The sequence below is a fragment of the Acomys minous genome, assembly GCF_964271855.1.
Source record: "Acomys minous genome assembly, chromosome: 1".
Lineage (NCBI taxonomy): Eukaryota > Metazoa > Chordata > Mammalia > Rodentia > Muridae > Acomys > Acomys minous.
In genome coordinates, this window is record NC_140483.1 from 22079967 (window position 1) to 22097561 (window position 17595).

At 43.5% G+C, this 17595-nt stretch overlaps 1 protein-coding gene across 2 annotated transcripts; it reads left to right on the forward strand.

The window, feature by feature from the left end:
* The first annotated feature begins 320 nt into the window (after positions 1-320).
* On the forward strand, positions 321-17128 carry LY9 (lymphocyte antigen 9). 2 transcript variants are annotated; one of them, XM_084787666.1, is made up of 7 exons: positions 321-479; positions 2815-3144; positions 6568-6843; positions 7325-7660; positions 10822-11091; positions 12177-12281; positions 16420-17128. In XM_084787666.1, exons 1-7 carry the CDS (start codon positions 356-358, stop codon positions 16425-16427), a joined length of 1449 nt encoding a protein of 482 aa, XP_084643792.1. In that variant the 5' UTR covers positions 321-355; the 3' UTR covers positions 16428-17128. The 2 variants fall into 2 exon arrangements, with proteins under 2 accessions (XP_084643792.1, XP_084643793.1); XM_084787667.1 differs by lacking the exon at positions 10822-11091.
* Positions 17129-17595: the final 467 nt, after the last annotated feature.

The window sequence follows — 17595 nt, forward strand, 5'->3', positions numbered from 1 at the left end:
AAGTGACACCTCACTAGCTCTGTCACATTGTGCTCATTATAAGCTGACACTGAGTGCAGCCTGGATCCAAGAAGAGGGATGACACAAGGACAGCAATGTCCAGAGGGGAAGGTATTTAGCCGACTTCTTTACAACAACACTGGTTGACAAATTCCTTGAAGGGTCTGGATGTGCTTGGGCCCCCCTACCTCAGTCTGTGCAGATGCAGCGGTCTGTAGTGCTCAATATAAACAGCTTTCACACACGCACACACACACACACACACACCACAGGCCTGTGTTTGTGCCTGCCCCTGCACTCACATAATAGAGGAAGCTGTGGTAAGTGCATCTTCTGAGACTGAAAGTACAACATCATGGCGGAGCTAAAGAGATATGGGTGTGACTGGGCTCTAGAGCCATTCCCAGATCCATGGAGAAAGAGTCAGCTGCAGATATTTTATCCCATTTTTTGGATCACGCTCCTCTTCCTTCTCATGGGTAAGTCTGTGTTACAGCCACTACCACTTGCTACTGGCAGTCTCTTAGGCTGGTCTTCTGCCCAGAAGACAGATTCTTGTTGGTAAAATGAGGAAATTATCTTCCTTGTGGTAATTACTCTGCAGTTCTATTTATTCTAAGATCTGTACATTTGTAAGAGTGAGTATATGTATGCAGTGTGTGTGTGTGTGTGTGTGTGTGTATGTGTGTATGTATGTGTGTGTTTCTGAGTGTGTGAGAGAGAGATCATGTGTTCGAACTTTGATGCACCATAAGGAAGTGACACTCTAGCCCCAATTTCAAATAACTCTGCCATGAAACTTTGTTCCCTTCACCATCACAGCTTCCTGCTAAGAAATGCTGACTCCAGGTTGTTTCCTGTGTAGTGTGTATAAATTCACAGAGAGATCTGAGCAAACACTTCTGATGACAAGCTGCCTTCAGATGTCCTAGGGACACAAAAACTTAGAGTTCCTTCTACTTCCTGTCATAACTCTTATATCCACTGGGCTGTAGAAGCTTCATATAGTCAGGTGGCCCTAGACAATGTGCTTCTTTTCGTCCTCCTCCTCCTCCTCTTCCTCTTCCTCCTCCTCCCTCTCCTCTTTTTTCTCTTTTTCCTCCTTCTCTTTCTCTTTTCTCATTATGCTATACTCTACATTTCTTATTTTCTCATGATTTTCTATTATTTTCCCACTGAGAATTCCTGGAGTAGCCTTGCTCCAGATCTCATCTGATTTAATCTAAATTCCCAGTGTACTCTACAAAACTCCAGGAGGCCTGGAATTGGGGACTCTAGGCACCCAGCAGATACCACAGAGTCTTCAAAGGAAAACGAGTTGCGTTGGTCAAATTCCTGAGCTCTTCAGAGCTTTGATAACAATGTCCATCAGAAATATGGATCTTGCTTGAGACAAAAATATCAGGAGTGGGACAGTGCTATTATCTATCCCTAACCACAAGCCAGACACGACTAAGGGAGAGACAGTCTAAGATCCCTATATGATGACTTTGAAGGTAGGCTGATGAAGAAATTTTCAAACTTGAAAACAGTGTGAGAATTTTATAGTGAGCATGCATATACTTAGCATAGCAGCATGGAATATTCACTATGGGGGAATTACCATTTTTTTAGTCTCTCAGTGATGGTCTTCTCCCCTTGCTGAGCACCTAGGTTATACCAAGGAGTTATTTTATTTTTCTATCACTTGCCTAGCTGTCTCTCCACCTCTCTAGGCATCTTCCTGTTCATCTTATTTTTATTTTTTTTCCTCCTTTATTAATTTATTCTTGTTACATCTCAATGGTTATCCCATCCCTTGTATCCTCCCATTCTTCCCTCCCTCCCAATTTCCCCTTATTCCCCTCCCCTATGACTGTTCCTGAGGGGGATTACCTCCCCCTCTATATGATCATAGGGTATCAAGTCTCTTCTTGGTTTACTATTCAGCTATTAAAAACAAGGAATTCCCGAAATTTGTGGATAAATGGATTGAGCTAGAAATGATCATAATGAGTGAGTTAACCCAGAAGCAGAAAGACACAAATGGTATATACTCACTTATATCTGCATATTAGCCCAAGGGGCATGTCCCACAAAAGCCTTCACTTACCAGGAAACTGCGACAGAGGAGAGGACATTCTAGTGGGACTCTAGATGAGAGAATCATGGGAGAAAGGCAAAGTAGAAGGACCCAGAGGGTCCTAGAAGCCTACAAGTAGAACATTATGATAGGCATATTTGGGCCCAGGGGTCATGCTCAAACTAAGGCACCAGCCAAGGACAATACAGGCGGTAAACCTTAAACCCCTACCCAGATCTAGCCAATGGACAGAACACTCTCCACAGTAGAGTGGAGAGTGGGATATTACTTTCTCATCTTATTTTTAAAGAGGGTGTCTTTTTGCTTTTCTAGCTCCTTACAATTTGCAGCACCTGCTTTCACTTAAGTGTTATCATAATAACCCCTGTACATGAGGAAGTTATGATGGGTTTCTCAGTCTTACAGATCAATAAGATGGTTCTCAAAAAAACTCAGCCAGTCATAGGCTAATTCCCCAGTTAAAACAGAAATTTAGAAACAATGTTTTATTGATGACTATAACTGCTTTCATGGGAGAGAGTTTTATGAATGAGTGGTCAAAAGTATGCATGGATAGATGGATGCATGGATAAATGAATAAATGGATGGATGACTTAGAAGGAGAAAGTCTGGAGTCTCGTTCCTTTCTGAACATATGGAATTTGTGACAAATACATGTTTATTGAGTGAACAGATGGAAGCTCCTCTGAGGAGATCAGCTGTTCTTCCAAGTCCCTCTTCTCTCTCCACAGGGCTAGGAGCCTCTGGAAAGGAAACATCCCCTAGAGTGTTGTCAGGGATCCTAGGTGGTTCTGTGACTTTCCTCCTAAGCAGCTCGGGGGATGAAGATATTCAGCATGTTACCTGGATGTATCCCCCAAAGAGTCTTGCTGTAGCAATCTCCACAGGCGATATATTAATTCTGGACAAAGACTACTATGGCAGACTCAAGATCAGCAACAGCAGCTACTCCTTGTGCATGAGCAACTTAAAAAAGAAAGATTCGGGATCCTACCACGCTCAGATAAGCAAAAAGAATTCTGACGTCACCACAGTGGAAAAATTCATACTGCACATCTATGGTGAGTGCCAGAGAGCTTGAGGGGGGATTTTCCATACCACCCCCACATAACCACTGATCCTACTGAACCCTATCACTTCCACCTCCACCCACCAACCATTCCCTACCAATCCCTAAAAACCCTGTCCCTGGCCTTCCCAAATCCATGCTCTTCTCACATGCAAAATGTATTAACCTCATTCCATCAGCGCCCAAAGTTTTAACGTGCTCAAGTATCAACTTTAATTGGAAAATCTTACCTACCTCACGCATAAATAATAGTTGAAGTATATTTTGAAGCCATTCTCCAGTTGTAAACCTATGAAACAAGACAAGTTCTCTGCTTCCAGAATACAGTGGTGGATTTGGGCATATAATAGACATTCCCATCCTGAAAGAGAGAAAAACCAGAAAGAAAGAAGTCACAAACACCAAGGAAAGCTAAAGCTATATTCATTATATGTTAAGGCTCTGTGCCTTATCTTCCAGGCCCTTTGTTATGGCTGCAATGCCTTCCATGTCCCTGGGGTGACCACTCTATTCTTTGACCTTAGGCATTCTTCTGTCTCCAAAATGAAAAAATGAAAGCATCCAATATTATGCACTCCTGTCTCTTCAGGCTTGTGGTGACAGGGGGAGCCCTGAAAATTGTTGAACTGCCTGCATTTGGCGTTTGTTCCTTCTTCATGGACAGCACATACTTGCATCCCTGCAGCTCACTGCATTGTCTTACAGAATTCCAAAGGACTGACAGCTTTCTTTCCGCCCTATTTTCCTTTGTTCACTCTAAGCTTTTGGTATTTAATCAATATAGTCGATAAATCACATGCGCACTTTCTCTTCAGCAGACATTGGCTACACACATGTTCTTCCCAATATGTTTTCTCATGTTATGCAACATAAATAGAACAAAAACATCTGTATTTTTTTCCATTCCATTTATCTCTCTGCTCTTTATTTTTTGTGTAAGTAGCTAAGAGAAACAAGGTGTGCCCTCCACACTTTTAAAAGATATATTTTGATCCTTGTTTCTGTGTAGATGTGTTTATGTTTGTGTGTGCATGTTGTGCATGTGGTACACCAATGGGGGACAGTGTAAGGTATCAAATCCCCCAGAACTAGAGTCACAGAGAATGTGAACCACCCAATGTGAGTACTAGGAATCGAACTGTGATCTTCTGTGAGAGCAGAAAGTGTTCTCAGCCACTGATCCATCTGTCCAGCTCCTTACCTTTAACATTTTTCTCAGAAATACATTTTTTTACTTAAACATTCTATTTTCCACAAAACAGTAGTATACAATTAAGCCAAGTTCTACTCCGCTTTATGTAACCTTCTCTGCTCTCTAGTGTCTAATGGAATATGCCTAGTTTCTGAAACATCACCAGAAAGACTTAAAATGTTCTCATTTCTATCACAATTCTGTTTATGATCTTTATAGATTATATATATATCACAATACATTTCCTAACAATGCCCCTATTTTCTTTCCAAATCTTCAGAATCTGGCTTTAACATCATTTATCTACAACATGGGCTTTTACGAACAGGCTATTCAAAATTCTTCGAACCTCAAGCTGGGCAATGATGGCGCACTCCTTTAATAACAGCACTCGAGAGGCAGGTGGATCTCCATGAGTTTGGAGCCAGCCTGGTGTACAGAGTGAGTTCCAGGGCAGCCAGGGCTACACATGAAGCCCTGTCTCAATAAAAATTTTCCCAACCTCTATCCACTAGCCAGATCCAGACACCTTTCATATTTTTAGATGTTTGTTACAACACCTCACTTTGGGCATGAAAATAGCCAGTGGTTTGCTAAAATTATCATTAAAAAAAATAGTGTTCTCTGATGGCACTAGATAGATGGTTCAGTGGTTAGAGCACTGGCTGCTCATCCGGAGGATCCAGGTTCCACTCCAAGCATAGCCATTAACAGGTGTCAATAACTCCAGTTCCAAGGGGATCTGGTGCCCTCTTCTGGCCTCCGTGTACACTGCATGCATGTTGCACACAGAAATACATGCAGGCAAAACACTCAAACACTTACGTTTTCTTTACTATATCATTGGCTGAGTAGATAAATTATCGAAGTGTGCTTTGTTACAATCTTACAGTCTGATCAAGTTATCTGTAGATTTATATTTCTGAAGTCTGTTTTGGATTGAAAATGACTGTCTTTAGCCAGTGGTGGTGGCACATGCCTTTAATCCCAGCACTCCGGAGGCAGTGGCAGGTGGATCACTATGAGATCAAGGCCAGCCTGGCCTACAAAGCGAGTCCAGGACAGCTTAAGGCTACACAGAGAAACTCTATCTCAAAAAACCAAAAGAAAAAAAGAAAAAGAGAAAATAGCCATCTTCTATGTCCTCAGACGGTTGTCTATACAGTCGGTCTCCTATTTATCTACTAATAAGAATAATAGATAGATTTGAGGCCTACTGTAACTTATTCACACCTACCTCCAAGCACAAACCTGTCTCCTAAGTCACTTTCTGACATGTTGGAGGTCAGGGTTTGAATATATGAAGTTTTGAGAAACATTATTCACTTCATAATAACATCTTTCCATTGATCAGGTATTTTGAAACCTTTGTTGATTTCTAGGGTGTTCTGTATATATTAAGAAAGTTTTGTGCTGCTAATAAACTTAGGATAGATCATTAACATGTCGTGATATTTTTCATGTGTATTGCTACTGTTTAATAAGTCCCACACAGTATGAATAGCAAGCTGTTGCATATGTGTGGATCTAGAAGATCGCTAGGATGAGCAGGAAACTTTGAATGTACGTCTTGTGCACTAATCGACTGTGCAGCTGAAGATAAATAGGACCAAGATATACAGTACAAACCCCTCAGAAAAGTAATTTAAAATGTTGCTTTAAAAAGAAACTCTTAGGAGTAACTGACTCCAAAAAACAAATGAGGAAGAAGAAGCAGGTGTTGAGGTAGTAATGGTCACTTTTCTAAAATCACCTTTGCCTTTGCTTCTGTTCAGTGTTGTGCGTGGACCTATCACCGGTTCAATACATTTAAATATCAGTTGAACAGAAGAGTTGCAATAAAAAGAAAGCCTAGGAGGGAAGTTGTGGGTCCTAAGTTCAGACCAAAATGCAGGGGTGATTAAAATTCTACAACGTGAGCTCCCCATTCCCTAGGTCATGCAGTGTTTGCTCAGTGCACTGGAGTCCCAAGCACAGGGTAGACAGGGAGAATTACGCTCCCGGGAACGTTGACCTGCTGTCATAGTAAGATCCGCAGAGAGTGTCTTAGAAACAAGAGGAGAGGCACTCAGCCTAGGCTGCAGACACACCTTCCTTAGAACAGGCAGGTCTGAAGGTCCTCCAACCCTGGCTTCTCTGCCATCACCTTCTTCGGGGAACCTTTCCCTGCTAAGGATTCCAAACTGAGAAGCTTCCTGATGCTGTTACCCCCTCCTCCCTCAGAGCAGCTAAAGGAGCCTCAAGTGTCCGTTAAATCTGTCACCTCATCTGAGAATGACTCCTGCATCGTCACCCTGATGTGCACAGTGAATGGAGCAGAGGACGATGTCCACTACAGCTGGGCCCAAATGGACTCCCATTCTAATGAATCCCACGGGAGCCACATCCTCACCGTTTCCCTGAGTGCCTGTGACCCAGACCTACCATATACCTGCACAGCCCGGAATCCAGTCAGCCAGAACAGCTCCCAACCTGTCCATGTCTGGCCATTCTGTACAGGCAAGTGGCTCCACTCAGATCTTCCAGGGTACTCTAGAAACATCGTGAACACCCACGGGATCTAAGATTTGTTTTGGTGAGACTGGAAGTGAAAAGAAAGAGGACAACCCAAAGGCCTTCTGCTCAGAGCCTAAGAAAGGCTGGACAGACTTAGAAACCCCGGGCCACTGTGGCACCCAAGGGTACAACAAGGGGTGGGAGTGTTCTGAGGCAAAAGTACAAATTGAGCTTTCCTTGAGCGATATCTTGTCTCCCAGGATCGCCTCAAAAGTGGGGAGGGCTGGACAAGCCAAGAGGGAAAATAACCAAATAAAACAGGTGGTCTCGGGAGAACAGCAGGGATGCCTCATGAAGCAGGGCGCTATGGGAAAAGGATGTGGGGTCCCTGTCTCCTTCAGCTTGACTTGAGGGGGTGGGGACAAGGGAGATAGGAACAGAGGCTGAAGCTGCTGCGATGTCTCATCTCTGACTTAAAATTTAGGAGCCTTCAGAAGGAAGACAGTTGGGGAGACCGTGGTAGGGATCCTAGGAGAGCCGGTGACCCTGTCCTTGGCAACTCTGGCCAGTCAAGACACCAGGAATGTTGTCTGGCTGTCTAACACATCGATTATCAGCAAAGAATGGGAAGGAGCAGCAACAGGCGATCCTCGCCAGACACTCAAAGATCCTGAAGAAAAGAGAGTGAGGATCTCTGAGGAGGACCACTCCCTGAAGATCAGCCGGCTGAAGATGGAGGATGCTGGCCCCTACCATGCCTACGTGTGCTCAGAGGCCTCCAGAAACCCTAGTGTGAGGCACTTCACCCTGCTCATCTACAGTGAGTATCCCCTCACTGGCTTCCTCTCTTCCTCTCCTGTCCTGCTAACAAGCCTCGGGGCAATAGTAACAGCTAGTCAATTCACACTGTGTGCTCAGGAAGGGAACAAAACTACCATAGGTGAGCACCTTCCCTGCCAAGGTGTTCCTTGATCTACACCTCTGACACCTAACTCTTGTCTGTCTGCACTTCTAGGCTCCATCATCATTAGATTGGGGTGGGGATAAGCAGGGCGGAAGCAGAGTAGACTGGACAGAAGCTCTTGATCTCTCAAAACACTGCCATGCAGTAGGATGGGCCACTCCAGCAGCCAGCATGGGAAACACAGAATTTGTATCTTTCTTCTCACTCTTGGGCTTGTACAATAATTTGACTTGATGTTTTGTATGGTTTAAGCCTGCCAGCTCTTTTCCCTGTCTGTTCACATGCAGTAAGCATGGTCTCTGCCCAAGTTTCCTCTTGTCTAGGTCCCTGTGTTTCCCATCTCTACACAGTCTCGTTAAAGTGCTCCAGCAACCTGGTTAGGTTCATGTTACGTTCATATAGTCACGCAAATGCTAAAAGTTAAACATATAATTAAGCATTTTAAAGAACATTAAATAAAACATTAGCAGGCTTATGACAAAGAAGCCAAATCTATTCCATGGAAAAAGGATAGCATCTTCAACAAATGGTGCTGGTCTAACTGGTTGTCTATGTGTAAAAAAATTCAATTACACCCATATTTGTCACCATGCACAAAACTCAAGTCCAAGTGGATTAAAGACCTCAACATAAAACCAGAGACACTAAATCAGTTAGAAGAAAAAGTAGAGAAGAGCATGGAACACACTGGCACAGAAGACAACTTCCTGAACAGAACACCAACTGCCCAGGCCTTAAGGTCAACAATTAATAAATAGGACCTCATGAGGCTGAGAAGTTTCAGTAAGGCAGGAGACACTGTCAACAGAACAAAGTGACAGCCTACAGACTGGGAAAAGATCTTCACCAACCCTACATCTGACATAGGACTAATATCCAAAATATATAAAGAACTCAAGAAATTAAACACCACCAAACCAAATAACCTAATTGAGAAATGAGGCTCAGAACTAAACAGAGAATTCTCAACAGAGGAATGCCAAATGTCTAAGAAACACTTAAAGAAATGCTCAGCCTCATTAGTCATTAGAGAAATGCAAATCAAAACAACTCTGAGATTTCATCTTATACTTATCAGAATGGCTAAGATCAGAAATTCAAGTGACACCACATGTTGGCGAGGATGTGGAGAGAGAGGAACACTCCTTCATTGCTGGTGGGAATGCAAACTAGTACAGCCACTTTGGAAATCTATCTGGTGCTATCTCAGAAAACTGGGAATAGGGCTTCCTCAAGACCCAGCTATTCCACCCCTTGGAATATACCCAGAAGATGCTCCAGCATACAACAAGGACATATGCTCAACCATGTTCATAGCGGCCTCATTCATAATAGCCAGGACTTGGAAACAGCCTAAGTGTCCCTCAGTAGAAGAATGGATAAACAAACTGTGGTACATTTACACTATGGAATATTACTCAGCTATTAAAAACAAGGAATTCCCGAAATTTGTGGAGAGATGGATTGAACTACAAAGGATCATAATGAGTGAGTTAACCCAGAAGCAGAAAGACTCAAACAGTATATACTCACTTATAACTAGACACTAGCCCAAGGGGCATGTCCCATGGAAGTCTTCACTTACCAAGAAATTGGGATAGATGTGAGGACATCCTATTCTGAATCTAGGTGAGAGAACTATGGGAGAATGAGGAAATAGAAGGATCCAGAGGCTCCTAGAAACCTTTAAGACAGGCAGATCTGGGCTCGGGGTTCCTGCTCAAACTATGGCACCAGCCAAGAACAATACGTGCAGTAAACTTTAAACCCCTACCCAAACCCAGCCAATGGACAGGACATTCTCCACAGTTGAGTGGAGAGCGGGGACTAACTTTCATCCGAACTCTGGTGCTCCATATTCGACCACGTCTCCTTGATGGGGAGGCCCGGTGGCACTCAGGGGAAGGATAGCAGGCTACCAACAAGAGACTTGATACCCTATGATCATATACAGGGGGAGGAGGTCCCCCTCAGTCACAGACATAGGGGAGGGGAATAGGGTGAAAGCAGGAGGGAGGGAGGAATGGGAGGAAACAAGGGATGGGATAACAATTGAGATGTAATATGAATAAAAATTTTAAAAGAAGGTAAATATCTAAATTTGGGGTTGGCTAGAAGTGAAATTTGTGAATTTAATGACCCTATATGCTTTTTAAAAATATAAGTGAAATTATAGCATTGAAATTTTTTTAAAAAATCATTAGCAGGCTGAAGGTAAAACAAATTAACAAACAGTCTTACCATTTATTTTAAAATAGTTATGAGAGCTGAGGATGTAGCTTAGGTAGTTGAGTATCCTCCAAGCCAAAGGAAGCCATGAGTTGTCCCTTTAGCACTAAATAAACCAGGTATGGTGGCTTCTGCCCGTAATCCCAACACTTAAGATGGGGAGACAGGACATCAAGAATGTCAAGAACATCCTAGTCTACAGAGCAAGTTGGAGGTCAGAATATATGAATATATGAGATGCTGTCACTAAACAAATAGCCAAACGTAAAATAATTGTCTTTCAATAACAAAAATGAATGTGGTATTTATTTAAATATTAATTTTTCTTTTTAAAATGCTTGGTAACGTTTAAAACATTATGTTTAGAAGAACTGAACTTGTGTGTGTTGATCAACTGGTCAATTTTTCACTGTAAGGCAGTGTTTGGAACAAGTAGTTTCTTTCATATTTCTCTTTACCAGTCCTATTTCACACCTGAGTATCAGGGTCCAAAGAGGTGAAGTGGTGCATATGATATTTCGTAGGTGACTCGTGGGGGCACAATATATTCTTCATGAATGCATTTTTTTGCTTCTTTTTAAGTGTGTGTGTGTGTGTGTGTGCATGTGTGTGTGTGTGTGTGTGTGTGTGTGTGTGTGTGTGTGTGTAAACAGAGGATAGTGTTTAGGAGTTGGTTTTTCATTCTACTATGGAGGTCTTGGGACTCAAACTCAGGGCCTTGGCCTTGGCAGCAAGGCAGTGCTCTGACAAGTCTAGTTCTACACTGGCTCTGCCTTTCCCTCACACAGAGAGACTGAAGGAGCCCAGTGTCACCCAGAGTCCTGTGCAAATGGAGAATGACATCTGCAAGGTCACCTTGACCTGCTCAGTGGAAGATGGTGGAAACAACATGACCTACACATGGACGCCTCTGCAAAAGGAAGTGGATATGTCCCAAGAAAACTCACACCTCAGAGTCTCTTGGGAAAGTGGTGAACGTCTGCCGAACTTTACATGCACAGCCCATAACCCTGTCAGCAACAGCTCCAGACGATTTTCTTCTGGGACCACTTGTTCAGGTCTCTCTCTCTCTCCCTCCCTCCCTGCCCTTTCATCCCATCCCCTGTCCTCCCCCCTCTTCTCCCCTCCTGTACCATCCTCCTCCTCCTTCACCTCCTCCTCCTTCACCTCCTCCTACTACTTTCTTCTTCTTCTTCTTCTTCTTCTTCTTCTTCTTCTTTTCTCTCTCTCTCTCACTCTCTCTCTCTCTCTCTCTCTCTCTCTCTCTCTCTCTCTCTCTCTCTTTCCCTCTCTCCACTTAGGCTGCAGAAGCAGGAGCTTTGATGTTTAGTGTTTGTTTTCCAAGCTACTTAAGAAACTCAGTGAGAGAGTATGAGAGGGAATCAATTAGAGCATCATTTCAGTGTAATGGAATCCAGATATATAATACTAATGCTCTAATAGCTACGTTATTGAAAGCAAAAGAGACGAACATGTTAGGAACTACGTATATCCAAACACATGGGAGACTGAGGTAGAAAGTTTACAGATTTGAATTCAGCCTGAGCGACAAAGTTAAAACTTGTCTCAAAAAAACAAAACAAACAAACAGACAAAAAGCTGTGGATTTAATTCAGTGGGTAGAGTACTTCTCTAGTATGTGTGAGAACCTGGGTGTAATCCATAGCACTGCAAAAACTGAAGAAGGAAAAAAAGCAGGAAGAAGGTGAAGTCTACCTAGGATGCAGTGGTGCTGGGCAGGCTGAGTCAGGAATAACACCTAGAGTGTGGCTTCCTAGGAATCTGAGCGCTTTCTTCCTGGGGTCTGGACCTTCCGTCTCACTTACAGAGAAAGGCAGCAGTGCAGGGGTCAAGCCTACTTTGACATTGGCAATTCTCATTCGTGTCTCATGTCAGATCCTTAGAACTCTGGGTAAGCCATAAAGCTGTCTCTGGGGAGTCTGTGTCTGCCCATGTACTGCGGTCACCTCTTGCCTAGAAGGCTTGCTGGAAACGGCTATAGATTGAATGAAGGAATAATGTATGTCCTTTGGGCTGTCACAGGATTTTAAGAGGCAGTTGAAATGGTCATCGTGCTCTATCAGTCATTTGCCCTGATTTCTCTGTCAGGATTTGCATTAATATCTTCATTATCCTCTCCAAGGTCCTAAGAGACACACGAAGCTTTGGATCCTGCGCCTCCTGGGTATCAGTCTGTTGTTCTCGGGGATGCTCGGCGGCTGCTATATTTTGAAGCACAAGAAGCAGTGTAAGTGTTCTAGAATAACTTTACCCACCCTGAGGAGCCTTTGTGTTTGCAAACTATGAAGGCTTCTAAATCCTCCCATAAGCCCTTGCTACTTCTTTCTCAAAACCTAGTTTTTTTTTCCCCCTCAGAGTGATGAGAAGGCTGGGTATTAGTTGAGGGTCTTTAGTTAAAAATGGTTGTGGCCCAGCTGAAACTTGATTTTATAATTTTTATTATTCTATGTGTATGTGTGTTTTGCCTGCATGTATGTCTGTACACCGTGTATGTAACTGGTGCTTATGAAGGCCAGAAGAGAGCATCAGATTCCTTGAAACTGGACCTACAGATGGTTGAGAGACAGCACACAGGTGCTGGGAGCCAAACACAGATCCTCTGGAAGAATATCCAGTCCTCTTAACCCCTGAGCCATCTCTTCAGCCCTAGCTTAGATTTGTCCAGAGTGTGGAGGAAGGACAAGGACAGGATTTATTATTCCATGACTCGGTGGCCTTAATGGACAAATGGCAGAAGAAGCTCAGAAACCACCAGATCTCCTCATATCCTATCTGTGGTGTTCTCTTTGAGCCAGCTTGACTCTCCTACTGCAGCACAGCTGAGGGTCAAGAGGACGGGATTACCACAGCACAGCAAATTGTAGCTTCTAATAGTGCTCTAAAGGCTGGAGAAGGAGGATGTTTCCCTCCAACTTCAATCTGAAGAATGTAAGAAATATCTCTAATCACCCAGGTGGAAGCCATGTGCTTGTTGTTGAACCAATCACTGCAGACAAGGAGATAAGTGTCCATGATTGACATCTCCTCTAGAATCTTAATATTAGAGCGATAAAGGAGAATTTCTCCCACAGAGCAGGCAGGCTAACACACATGGTGCCCTGGAAGAACTGCTTCTAGGAGAGTTAGAGTTCTGTCTTTCAGAGAGATGCCAGAAGGTCCCCCAGCATTCTTTCCAGATGAAGGTGACCCTATGCTACCCTTGGCCCTATGCTTGTCTTGGGGTCCTCTCCTTCTCTATAGTCTCCTTGTTAACTGTGTCTTCAGAAGCCTCTCACCCTCTCCCTGCAGTCTCACAAAATCAAAGGGATTTCGCTATGCACAGTGCTCTTTGTAGCTTCTGCTTGCCTTCTTGGGTTCATCTTTGGCCGTCAAGTACAGCCAAGCCTAGGTCCCAGCTGAAATACCAAGTAACGTCATTGGTGACCCTGGAACATAGAGAACATAGGTTCCAGATATTAGTCCCAAAGCCTAGCTACTCAAAGTGTGGCCAGCCAACCAGCAACGTGGATTACTTGGCAGCTTGTTAATAACCACTGAATCTTGATCACTTCCACCAGAATACTGACTCCAAAGCTGCATTTAGAGGACCCATATGCCTGCCACAGTTTGAAAAAGCAGCGTGCTGAAAGGGCGTGGTTTAGGAGCAAAAGCTCAAGGAAAATGGTTCCCTTAGAGTTAATCACTGGAACTAGGAGGGGAAGCCTGTCTGCTGGAACTTCTTGGGTCCCTTGGATATTGACTGTTATCACTTGAATGTGATCTAATCATGATGATTAAGGTATTTCTCAGTTCTGAGAGCACAGAAACAAAAGCCAGGTGAAATTGTAAAGCTGTGGCAGGAGCAAAGTCAGAAGCTAATTTCTAATTTTATTAGATACACAGATACCTATTACTCAAGAGCAGCAATTCTCAACCTGGGGGTCATAACCCTCACAGGGGTCACATATCAGAGAACTTGAATATCAGGTATTTATATTGCAATTCATAACTGTGGAAAATTACAGTTATGAAGTAGCCATGAAATGATATTTTGCTTGGAGATCACACCACATGAGGAAATACATTAAAGGGTCGCCACATTAGGAATGTTGAGAACCACTGCTCAGGAGCATCATCAGTGGGTTTCCAGTTAGACCTAAGCTAAGGTATGCTTTCACAAAACAAACTCTTATTCAACACTCCAATAGCACAAAGCATGTAAAAGCAGAACTGTTCTGGTGGAAGTTGGGGTGCAAAGCTGAGATGCTTGCTTTTACTTTCCCATGACCATTCCATGGTACCTCAAATTACCACCTTGATCTCCACAGCTCTGGCACACTAAGGAGCTCCTCTCCTCAACCCAAATCATGCTTATAAAAACTCCCTGTCACATCTCATGAAGGAGATCTATCTACCAAGGAGATGGGGTCAGAGGAGGGACTGGGGCTGAAGTCGTTACACAATGTAGACTTTCTGAGAAAAATAATGCAAACCCCTAACAAATGGAGATGAAAGAGAAACCAGCAATGAGTCCTCATGGCTTTGCTGTGTTCTAAAGTCAACAGATCCTAGTTGTCAGATGTATGGACTCGGGTCAGACAACCCTGTTTAGACACTGCTTCTCTTCCCTACCAAGGAGAGCATCTTAGATAATTCAAGCTCTACCGTTCTTTTTTTTAATATGCAAATATAGTGGTCCTTCATTTTGTGTGAGGACCAGAGTGAAGTGATGTTCAAAATGGTCACTCAGTGATGATTACTGTGGTTGACTATAAGACCAACTCATACTTTATTTCACCCTGACGCAAAGCCAGAGAAAGCACCAGGGACCAAGTCACTTGAATCTATCTGGGCTCTAGCATGTAGGTGAGGACACGCTCAATCCATATGAGATCCAGCTTCCTCATTTCTGTGCTCCATGGTGTTTTAGGCAGATTAAGGACATTTGGAGCATTGCCCAACACATCATAGATATTTAGTGAATGGTAGATGTGATTATTCTACATTTGAGTCTAATGAGCTATTTTATTTACCCCCAATCAGGCTTGGTACCCTCTCAGTATGCCATGTTAGTTACTTGTGACAGACACCTGTTCTGATTGTCCAATGCCCAGGCCATTGCACTCATTAAGTATTATGAATGTATCCATTCTCAAAGGAAGATGATCCATGTTTCACATCTGCCTTAATCACGCTATTCCCCACACAAAATTTACTCTATCACTCATGGAACGCCCACCTCAATTCTGCCCATCTCAAGATCTTTCTTGTAGCACTCAGCTCAACTTTTCTAGAACTGTATCAAGCAGCTGTGCTGGCTTCCTAACACTTGCCGCCCTATGGCTGTGCCGCCCTATAAACTTTTAAAAGAGCACACACGGGCTGCTACAAATTACAGGCCTACCCCCTCCATAAACAATTATGTTAGTGGAATGTCTGACCAATAGATGGATGACCCCCCTGTGATTGGTTTCAGGTTGCTTGGTCACATTTACCTGGTGGAAACTTTCTGCTGGGAAATAGAATATTAGGAATTAGCCAAAAAGGAAACTGTTTCACAAAAAAGTTGGCAGGAGAGGAACTAGGATGAGGGCGGATATATTACTAGGAAGTCAAGATGGGCTTCTGGCTAAAGGTCATCTGCTTCTTACTAAAGAGGATATTGCTCATTGCTCAGCTATTCCTGTAGCAGCATGGAGAATTCTCCCTTCTTTACTGGGGGTGATAGGTCTCATACGTCCCTGCCTAGCACCGTTCATGAGGGAAATAGACTTGCAGACCTTGCTATGTGGACAGTTATCCTTCAGCATTGCCAGGGGGGAAAGAAAACCATAAAACTTTCAGTAAGATGTGTTGGCATAGTTTTAAACACTATATTTATTTTGGATTCCTTACATCTCTTTCTCCCTTTTCCACCTCAATCCCATCCAACACCCCAATGCCTGGCAGGGGAGAAAGAAGTGTAGTGGGAAGAACGCACATAGTTTTCCTTAGCTGCTTCTTCCTGTTTGGGGTTGTCGGGGTTCCTTGGGGCAAGTCCACCCTTCCTTTCAGGATATCTTTGACTTCTTCTCATCGCACTGCATCAACAGCAACCAGGAGCAGCAGGGGCGAAGCACCAGCGTCAGCAGCCTTCTTCTTTCATGGAAGCAGCACGAGGGAGTTCACGGCTGACAAACATCACTTGCCCTCTCGGGAGGCGACTATCAGCTGTGGACGAACTGAAGCAGCCCCCATATCCCACACCTGGGATTAAAACAAAAACCATGTTTACATATAACCCAAAACTTCCACAACAAAAATGGAAAGACGTTTTAACAGGTCAATGGAAAGGCCCTGGTGTACTTTTAACTGGGGGTTGAGGATATGTTTGTGTTTTTCCACAGGCCGCTGATTCTCTGACTTGGATACCTGACCTCCTGATATGACTTTGTAGCAGTGCTTCCCCCTGACCAGCCACCTCAGCAGCCAAGTCAGCAGCTAAGCCTAACTCCACACCCACAGTGTAAAGAAGACAGAGCTGACCACAAGGAGTCATCCATGAATGTTAATCCTTGTGATTCGAGCCCAGAACCTACAGTCCCAGGCCTTGGGCTCCATGTCAAAGACTGCTGATTCTCCTAAAAAAATGCCTTCTGGGCAAAATACATGGGTTCTTTCATTTCATTCTTTTGGATCATCATATTCTAAACCCATTTAAGTCAAAAAAAAATTACTACTCTCTAATTTTCTTCCTTGCAAGGACCATAAGACCATGAATAGACTTTGGGAACGTGTTTAGTAGGACTACTGGGTATCCTCCTTGGTTTGACTGTGGCTTCCCTACTGACAGAGTTGGTGTTAGGATTCTGCTTCAGTCTGCCTACCAATGATGTCACTGTGTACCTGCCACGGGGGCATGGCCCTGCCCAGGCCCATATACAAGGACAAACCGCCCATGTGATGCCCCCTTTCCTCCTTCTCTCCTCCCTCTTACTCTTCTCTCTCTCTCTCTCTCTCTCTCTCTCTCTCTCTCTCTCTCTCTCTCTCCCTCTCTCTCGTACCCTTTCCTCTTTCCTTCTCCCCCAGGCTCATTTAATAAACTCTGCAACATAATATCTGGTACCATGAGTCAATCATTGTCTTAGTCTAATATATAAAATTGGTGCCCTGTAGGGGGGAGGCTCTTCCATGACTAACAAGCCTGGAATCCTTTATGTCGAGCTCCATTCTTCTTGTTTCCTCATAATAACACAAATAACTAATTTTCAATGATCACTTCATGAAAAAAAAAATCCAGGGAAGCTAGACTTCCGGTCCAAAACTACTCATAAAACATAAAGTACTAGGCCAATGCTGCTTAAATTTTCAAAGGTATTAGGCATCTGTTACATGGAGGATATCTTACTGGCTGATTCAGATGTAGATAACCTTAAAGAAAATGTTTGATGAAATAAAATGTGACTTTGCCTTATTGGGGACTGTAGATTGCTCCTAAAGAAATACAAGGAGGGAATTCTGTTGATTATCTAGGATAGATTAGCAACAAATACCTTGAACCCAAGCAACCCCAGAATTTTAAG